General features: G+C 65.3%; 1 protein-coding gene across 1 annotated transcript; it reads left to right on the top strand.

Annotated features, from left to right (window-relative positions):
* The first annotated feature begins 306 nt into the window (after nucleotides 1–306).
* LOC113409611 lies at nucleotides 307–4,287 on the top strand. Its single transcript, XM_026663738.1, has 7 exons — nucleotides 307–391; nucleotides 2,164–2,271; nucleotides 2,788–2,923; nucleotides 3,187–3,190; nucleotides 3,371–3,467; nucleotides 3,606–3,730; nucleotides 4,111–4,287. Exons 1-7 carry the CDS (start codon nucleotides 307–309, stop codon nucleotides 4,285–4,287), a joined length of 732 nt encoding a protein of 243 aa, XP_026519523.1.
* Nucleotides 4,288–8,658: the final 4,371 nt, after the last annotated feature.

The raw sequence follows: 8,658 nt of genomic DNA on the forward strand, positions 1-8,658 counted from the left end.
TATGGCTGGACTGGCCAAGGCACTCAGCCCTGCGCTGGCATCCAGGGTGGCCCGACAGAGCGTTTGTCTCAGGGCCACTGAGTCCGAACTGACCCTGAGCAATAGTGAGACAGGAGGCAAAGGACGGGTGGGGGCAGTAGCAGGAGGCGGGGCTAAGTGGGTGGTGGGTGTGGCCGTGGGAGTTGGAGGTGGGGCTAGGTATGCACCTTCCCTACTTATTTCCCTGCCTGGGAGCAGCCACAGCCTGGCTGGTGGCTGGCCCTGGCGTGGCTCTGCCATTAGCCTGGTCTCCATCTGGCCGCCGGGATGTCTGCCTCGGACAGAGTGGTCGTGGTGCTTGGAGGGGCTGGCGCGGTGGGATCCGGGATAGTGAAGTCACTGCTGGAGAGAGGTAAGGGCAGCCGGCTGAGTGGGGCGTTTGGCAGAGGTGACGACGGGGAGTTGGTTGATTTGTTTTCTAACCACAGCCACATACGAGCTGGCAGGTGCAGCGTGGGCTTTGCCCTGGCTGTGACACCGGGTCCCTTCCTACTGAGACCAGCCCCTGCCAGCTCCTGGATGATTGCAGACCCTTAGATCTGGGGCAGCAACAGGGCCAAAAAGCTGCTGTGTCCCAGCCAGGCAGCCGGCTGACTCTGGGGTGGAGCTGAGCTGAGAGCACCCTGCTGGGGGGGACAGGACCTCGCCCGTGAGTGAGGGGAAACCCGCTGTGGGTGCCTGCTGCCCCGATGTGTTGCTCAGCCCAGCCTTTCTCGCCTGCCCACCCTAGCGAGCAAAGGGCATGGGCCGGCTGGGGCACGCACTGCTCCCAGCTCAGCCACGACCGTGCAGGAGGGGCGAGTGCCCTGGCAGAGCTGCCTGTGCGAATTCTGCCAGCGATGGCACAGTGCTGGGCGGCTTGCCTGCCCTCGGCGCTCCGGTGCCCCCTGCACCTGTATGCTGCGCCTCCTCTCTGCCTGGCTGGCGCCTGGCTCTGCCTCTCGCTGCCTGGCATCCACGTTCCTGAGTCCTAGGCAGCAGAGCTCCATCTCGTCCGCCCCCTGGCGCCAGCCGTCTGTTTCTGCTGTTGCGTAGGGTACGTGCCCTGGGAAGCCAGATTGGGGCAGAAATCAGGACCACTCCCTTTCAGAGGTACCAGCCTGACCTGCTGCCCCCCGGCGGTCCCAAGTCCCCAGCTCTCACCCCACGGCAGCCTGGCTCTGGTGCCATTTGCCCCAAATCTCTCTAGGACGCCAGCACCCTCCAGCCGGGGGTTAGTTTTATGTGTAGAAGGCTCCACCCAGACCTATGGGCAGGAGGTGGCTGGCGCTGGGGCCCAGCGTGGGCAGAGCTGTTGCTCTGTATGGGTGCGATGCCCCGATGAACGGCTCTGCTTCCAGCCCTGTGTTTGAAGGGAGAGCCACGTGCTGAGACAAGCAGAAATGGGGGAGAGAGAGATGACTCTGGTGTTTTCTCCCGACAGCGCCACACCCAGCCGAGCACCCAGACGCCTGCGGTGGGGGTTGGTGGGAGCAGCGTGGCGCTGGCACAGCCGCGTTTGCACGTGTTGCACAGAGCTGTGGTGAAGGAGGAGATCTGGTGCAGCTCCCTGTCCCCACCGAGGCCCCGTGACATGGCATTGTGTGCGCAAGGCCGGGTGCTGGGCGGGTCACGAGACAGGGAGAGCAGCTCCCTTGCAAGAGGGGAAGGCGAAGGGTCTGGCTTTACCAAGGCTCCTTCCATCACCTCCCCCAGCCCCTGTGCTAGCCTGGAGCACACAGCAGCTTGCCCTCACCCCAGCTCTCCTGATGAGCTGCTACAGGGAGGAGCGTCAGTATCACCCCCCTCCTCAGCTGGGAGACGGAGATTCCCTGTGGCAGAGCAGGGAATGGAGGCCTGGAGCGTCTCCCTCCCTCCCTAGCCCAGGGCACTGTCCCTGCTTCCGGAGACTCCCTCACTCACCAGCACAAGCTGCGCTGCCACCCCAGGCCTGGTCCCAGGGCCACCCAGGGGACAAGCCATGACCCCTCCCTGCTAACAGGACAATGCTGGTGTGCGAGGACCCAGGAAGCCCTGGGCAGAGGCTCTGTGTGCTGGGGACCAAGGGGCCGTGCTCGCGAGTTCCCTTCCAGCCGGCTGCAGGACGCTTCGGGCTGCGTCTCCCCGACACCCTCTCGCCCACAGGTTTCCGAGTCGCTGTCATCTCCCGTGATGGAGCCAGGCTGGAGAAACTGCAAAGCTTTGTGCCGGCGTCGACCCGTGACCGTCTGCACACACTCATTGGGGACGTGGGTAAGGCCCGTGGCCGGGCCCAGCCCACAGCTCTGCCAGCAGGATTCCCAGGGACGCTGGCCGAGGAGCTGTGGGGCTGATAGTGCCCAGGGGAGACACTTGGTGTCAGGCTGTCCCTCCAGGGAGCCCCTTATTCCAGGGCTTCCCCCACTGGAGGAGAGGACAAGAGCCCCAGAGGAGTGTCCAAGCCAGCTGGCCTCTGTCGCATGTTGGGAGCTCCGTGCTAGAAGAGCATGTTGCTGCAGCCAGCTCCACTCAGGCTAGTTATGCCCGAGCAAGGCCCAGTGGGCAGTCTGGGCTTCCCCCCACTCCAGGGCTTCTGGTCAGACTCGCTCCCCAGCGGGCAAGGCACATCGTCCAGAGAGAGAGACACGTAATCGGCCAGGACCCTCCTGCGTGGAGCCCTCTGCAGCGAGGGCAGGGCTGGGTTCCGCCCTCAGGCCGTTCTCTTTGCCCCATGCGGGCGCAGGGCTGGGCCCAGTGCCGGGCACTCACTCACTGCTGAAATCCTTCCAGGGTCCGAGGAGGGAGCGGAAGCCGCCAAGGAAGCCCTGCTGAAGAGTGTTGGGAAGATCACGGACGTGGTGTCGTCGCTGGGCTTCAGCTGGTGGCAGGGAGGGCCCCCCCACACTCAGACGCTGCAGGAGCTTCAGCGGGTGGGTGTGGGCAGATGATGCAGCTGCTCTGGGGAGGAGGCGGCAGTGAGTCTGTAGGGAGGGCCAGCGGGGATACTGAGGGAGGTAGGCTGGGATCTAGACTCCACTGTGCTCTTGTGAAACCGCAGCCAGGGAGTGCCACCCTGTGCAAGGAGCTGCTGGGAGCGCCGTGGAGACAAGCGGCTCGGCCCCTGGGGGAGGGAACAGCCGCCCCCCAAGCTCCGTCCCAGGACAGGGCTGAGGACTGGCTTACCCAGAGTTGGGTTAGCGGCGTGCTGTGCTGTCTCCAAAGGGCGGCCGTCCCCGGGGCAGCAGCCAGGCCCTGTTGGCCCAGGGCCTTGTCTCGGGATGCCCAGATCAGCAGCCTGCAGCGGGGGGGTGATGGGGACGGGGGGGTGGGATGCCGCTGCAGGAAAGAACACAGTCGTGTCCCCCCCTCCCAGGTCCTGGAAACGCTGCTGCTGAGCACTTTTACGTCCTGGAAAGCGTTCTTCCCTCTGGTCCAGGAGAACCCCAGCGGCTCCTACACCTTCATCACAGGTGAGGGGAGGAGATCCCGTCCCCTGCTCTGCCAGCACCCTCGCCGCCCACTGGGCCAGCAGGGGCTGCCATGCGTGCGGCTGTGGGGTGCTGGTGAGTCCTTGCGTGCATCCCCCGCCCTATCCCTCTCTGTTCCAGGAGGGGCTGGCGAGCGTCTCCTCATGCCAGGCACAGGGTTCCTGACGCTGGGGGCCGCGGGCGCACTGGCCTTCTGCCAGGTGGTCCGGGAGGAGTACCCAGACGTGCCCTGCAAGCTGAACGAGGTCAGTGCCCCCTGGCCGGGGTGGGTGGGGCGGAGGGGCACTCGCTGGGGCAGAGCCCAGCGAGGCCTGGCCCCCCTGCTGACCTGGTGCTAGCGTCTCATGTAGGTCAGCAAAAGCGCCCGGAGCTGCTGCTCACAGGAGCTGCTGCTCGACAGCCCCTTTGGGCAGCCCAGGCCCCTCCATGTGTCTGGCCAGCGCCTGGCTTCGTGGGGTCCTGCTCCAGGATACAAGTAACACGGGGCCCCTTGCAGCTGGGGCAGGTTTGGGGGTATTAACGCGGGCGAGGGACTCTGCTCCACTTGCTCCAGGGTGAGGGCACCCCCTCCTGGCCAGCCGGTGGTGGACGGCCTGGGCGTAACTGGCTCCGCTTTCCCCTGCAGGTGAAGATTGACATGGGGGTGGCGACCCCGGAGCGTTTGCGCCCCGGCTACGTGAGTCACCTGGAGGTGGGCGAGGCAGTGGCCTCCCTGGTCGAGAAGGGGAGCGTCTCCCACGCCGTGCTGTGTGCCCGCTCGCCAGCCGACCTGAAGACCCTGACCCTAGAAGGGAAGATCTGAGGCCTTTGCGAAGCCCTCTCGAGCTGTGTCCGCTCTTAGCCCCCCCTGCTCCCTTGTACAGGGCTCCTGGGTACGTCTGCCCCGTGCTCCGGTCCCCGGCCGGGATGGGTGGGCTCAGCTGGGACTCGACTCTGAGCGGAGCCGCCGGCACGGACAGCACCACATGACTCTTGCTCACCGCCTAGCGAGAGCAGCTGATGCCTCCTTTCCCTGCTGGGGACCCAGGATCCTTTTCTCTCTAAGCCCCTTTCTCTCCTCCCGGGCCCAGCGGAGGAAGGGCCGGGCTCGGCGAGGAACGAGCAGCTGCTGTGGCTGGCAGGAATTCAGGCTGGGGCAGCAGGCAGGTCTGGGAGGAGCAGCCGTGGCCCCAGCGGAGGAGGAAGCCAGCCCCGAGCACCCTGCAGCCATAGGGCAAGCCCCACATTTCAGCTCCTTCTCCAGCCAGTTGCCTGCTCTGGTGAGTCATGCCTAGCGGGGCAGGTCCGTCCTTCCAGCCAGCGAGTGGCCTGCCCTCCACAGCCTGCCCTACGTCCCCTCCACCGCTCAGAGGCTGCGATTTTATCAGGCCCTTTCCACGCTGCTCTCTCCTCCGCACGCCCTTCCGAGCGGCCAGGCCCTGTGCTGTGTCCCATCCCTAGAGCGGGGAGCTCGGGGTGCTCGCGAGACGTGCAGCCCTGGGCCCCGGACCCTGTTGTTGGTTTCTCCATCACAGCGAAGCTCTGAAAAGTCACGTGCTCCAGTTGGCACCAGGCCTCCTGCCCCAGCCTCAAGGCTGGGCACATTGTCTGCCTGGCTCTCTGCTCCCACTAGATGTCTCGTGGTTTTGCATGTTTTAATAAACGTTATTTGTACAAACACTGTCCCATGTCACTGCGCCAGCAGGAGTCTGCTCCTGCGTGGGAAGTCCCTGCCAGGCCTAGCGAAGGGATGCAGCTCGGGCATGGGGGCGAGGGGCACCACAGCGCAGGCCTAGAAGAGCAGGGGCTGCTCCAGGCCAGAATGAGGCAGTGCCCTGGCTGGGGGCTGGGTGGGGGGGCTGAGCTAGCCTGGGGGCTCTGTGGCTATTGAAGTGCTCTGGAAGAATGGCAGGAGGGGTAGCAAGCCGCTCCCCAGCTACTCCCCAGCCTTAAGGACGGCTCGTTCTGAATCCTCATCACCTTCGCCAGTGCCTGGCTGCTCTGCCAGCTCGCTCTACCCACTGCCCCTGCGCTGAGCCCTCCCCACCACACCGAGCACGGGGGGCAGGGCTGGCGGGGGGGGGGGAAGCATTTCACCACTAGCCGGCGGCTGGCTCTCAGCTGCCAGCCCCACTCCCCGCAGCCTGGAGAAAGGGGCCAGCGCCAATGCCATGGACAAGGCTGCGCCAGTGCCTCAGCCCAGAGAGGAGCTCTCCAGCCCCCGGCGGCTCTGTCGTGAGGACACGCCCAGCCCACGCGGGTGGCGTTAGGGGAAGGCACATGACCAGCTGCAGAGGATCTGGTCAGGCTGATGCTATGGAGGCGGAGGGTGTCTGCCTGGGGTCACTGCTGTCCCAATGGCTGTCAACACCCCACCCCACCCCCTCCGCCAGCTCCTCAGGCCCCAAGGCAGAGCTCCAGCTGAGATCTGCTGCCTTCCCAGGCCCAGCATCCCTCCCCTAGCAGTGACCCACCCTCTCAGCTGTGGGCCTGGCCTCAGCTCTGAGCTGGACCCCTCCACCCAGGGTGCAATGCAGGGCCCAGGGGAGCAGGCGCCAGGCCGGCCTACGTTGCTCTCACACTCGTTTACTTACTGCCTCGGGGCCTTGGCCCCCCGGGCCCTGAGAGTGACCAGTTCTTGCTGCCCCCTGGACAGGCCCCGGGTGTGTGACGGCTAGAAGGAAAAGCCATGAGGTTTGGCACAGTTCCCCAGCCCCAGGAGGGGGCACCTGCAAGGGAGTCCATGGGGCCCCACCATGTGCTCTGCCCCCGCAGCAGCTCGCCGGGGAAATGCACACACACGAGCTCTGACGCGGGCACCAGGAGGTCACTAACCTCAGCCTGCTCCTCACCCCCACGTTCCTCCGGGACCTCGCTCCCCTGGGCATGGGGCTCCCAGCTGAGGGGCACAGAGTGGACACGAAAGCAGTGGCTGCATTGGGACCGAGCTCGGCCTTGGCCCTGCACCCAGGGCCGGCTCCAGGCACCAGCTTACCAAGCAGGAGCTTGGGGCGGCCACTTCGTAGAGGGGCGGCACGTCCAGCTGTTCGGCGGCCATTCGGCGGACGGTCCCTCACTCCCACTCGGAGCGAACGACCTCCCGCCGAATTGCCGCCGCAGATCGCGATCGCCATTGCGGCTTTTTTGTTTTTGTTTTGTTTGGCTGCTTGGGGCGGCCAAAACCCTGGAGCCGGCCCTGGCTGCACCTCCAGCCGGACGAGCGGTAACGGGCTGGCCCGAGTCCCTCTTCCTCTGCTGCAACAAGCCTGGTTGACTCCCTCCCTGCCTCACCCAGCACCTCGTCCTTCATTAGCCACAGGGGTCGGGCCTGCTCTGGTGAGCTCCGGGTGGGCGTGGCACCCACTGACTCACACCACTTTGGCCTGTGGGGTTCAGGGGGTTTCTGATCCATGCCCTGGGCCGACCCAGCACTGCTGAGCTGACACAGGGCCAGGCAGCCCACGCCGGAGAGGGTGAATGGCTACTCCCCCAGCCCTCGCCGGAGAGGGTGAATGACTATTCCCCCAGCCCCCGCCGGAGAGGGTGTTCCCACAGCCCCGGGCACCAAGCCAGCTGCCCTCACACAGGGCCGCTGGAGAAGGGCACTGTGCCCTGCGCTTGGCTCCGTCCCTGCCAAGGACAGAGTGAGGACAGAGACCCCAGGGGTTCCAAGCTGCCCCCTTCTTCCAAGGCTCCTGCTCCGGCTGCCTGCGCCCCGTAGCTCGGCAGGGTGCTCCTGGCGCCCCAGGGCTCAGCACAGCAGAGCCTCCCAGGGAGGCTCCATAGCTGGGAGAAGGGCTGCTGCTCCGGATGGGTGGGTGGCTCGTGCAGGACCAGTACTGCCCCTTGGGGTGGCTCCCCCCAGGACTCAGTCCCCTGCCAGCCTGAACCTCAGAACGGCCACATTGGGTCAGACCAAAGGTCCAGCCAGCCCAGGGTCCTGTCTGCCGACGGTGGCCAGTGCCAGGGCGCCAGAGGGAATGAACAGAACAGGGAATCATCAGGTGATCCATCCCCTGTCGCCCATTCCCAGCTTCTGGCCTGGGGTACCAGGAGGTTGGTTTGCTCCGTGTCTCCTCGCAGTACAGCTCAAGCAGCCGCTTGGGACACCTGCCTGAGTGCACAGAGCACGAAGCGAAGGGTGGGATGGCCCCCCTGCTGCTGCGGGGCCCGCGGGCAGGATGCAGGGAGGGACAGGGCCATACTCCCACGCCTCCATGGCCATGTGCCTGATGCGGGCTGGCATGTTTACCCCGTCACCGAGCGCTCCTTCGCAGCCCACCCCACTCCGGGAGCGGTGAGCGTCGTCACGCCTGCCAGGGCACATCAGCGTCAGGCTCCAGTCCTGAGCTCAGCTCCCGCTTCACACTGGCCCAGTCAGCCTGCAGCCTGTCTCCAAGCCCAGCCAATGCTGGATACTCCGGGGGAAGGAGGGCAGTCCCCAGAACGCACCCCCTGCCAGCGGCGCTATCCCCCAATGGCGGGACTTTTCCTTCCTGAGTCCACCTGGCTGCCAGCTTCTTCCACGAGCAGGAGGAGCAAGGCACCTGCTCACCCTAGTCTTGCTGACCTCACCACGGTGCTCCTGTCAGTGTCTAAGCCTGGCTTTGACTCTTGCTAAGCTACTTGCCTCTAACATCCTGCAGCAGTGAGTTCCATGGGTCATGTGGGAAAAGATTTCCTTGTATCCTGCGCTCCCTGTTCACATCCCTGAGTTACAGCACAGGGCAACTGAGAGCCCAGCTGGCTCCTTGCCAGACAGACCCCAGGCCTATTGCCTTCTCTCTCCACCTCGGCTCTTTGCAGACAAGGCAACCAAAGCCAGGCAGAGGACTCCAGGTGAGGCTATAGCAAGCTTCACGATAGCACTGTAGCCACCTCCACGTTAGGTTCTAGCTTTTTCCTAGCACAGACCAGTCAGCCAGCCCCAAGGCTTTGCTGCTCACCACCAGGGACAGGCCGCAGCTTCGCCTCACCACACCAGCCCCGCCACGCTTTGAGCTCTGTCCTCCCGCCACTGGAGCCACTCAGCGATCCCCAGGAATCGCCTCGCTGCCAGGCAAAGAGCTTCCCAGCAGGGAGCTCTCAACACACCTCTGGCTGCACCTGGCACGCGAGCATCTCCTCTGCCCCCACCCGGGGCGGCTGCCAGCCTGCCACCTCCTCTAGCTCCAGGACCAGCACAGCCATGAGC

This window comes from Terrapene carolina, unplaced genomic scaffold (assembly GCF_002925995.2).
Source record: "Terrapene carolina triunguis isolate 2854851 unplaced genomic scaffold, T_m_triunguis-2.0 Scaffold33911, whole genome shotgun sequence".
Lineage (NCBI taxonomy): Eukaryota > Metazoa > Chordata > Testudines > Emydidae > Terrapene > Terrapene triunguis.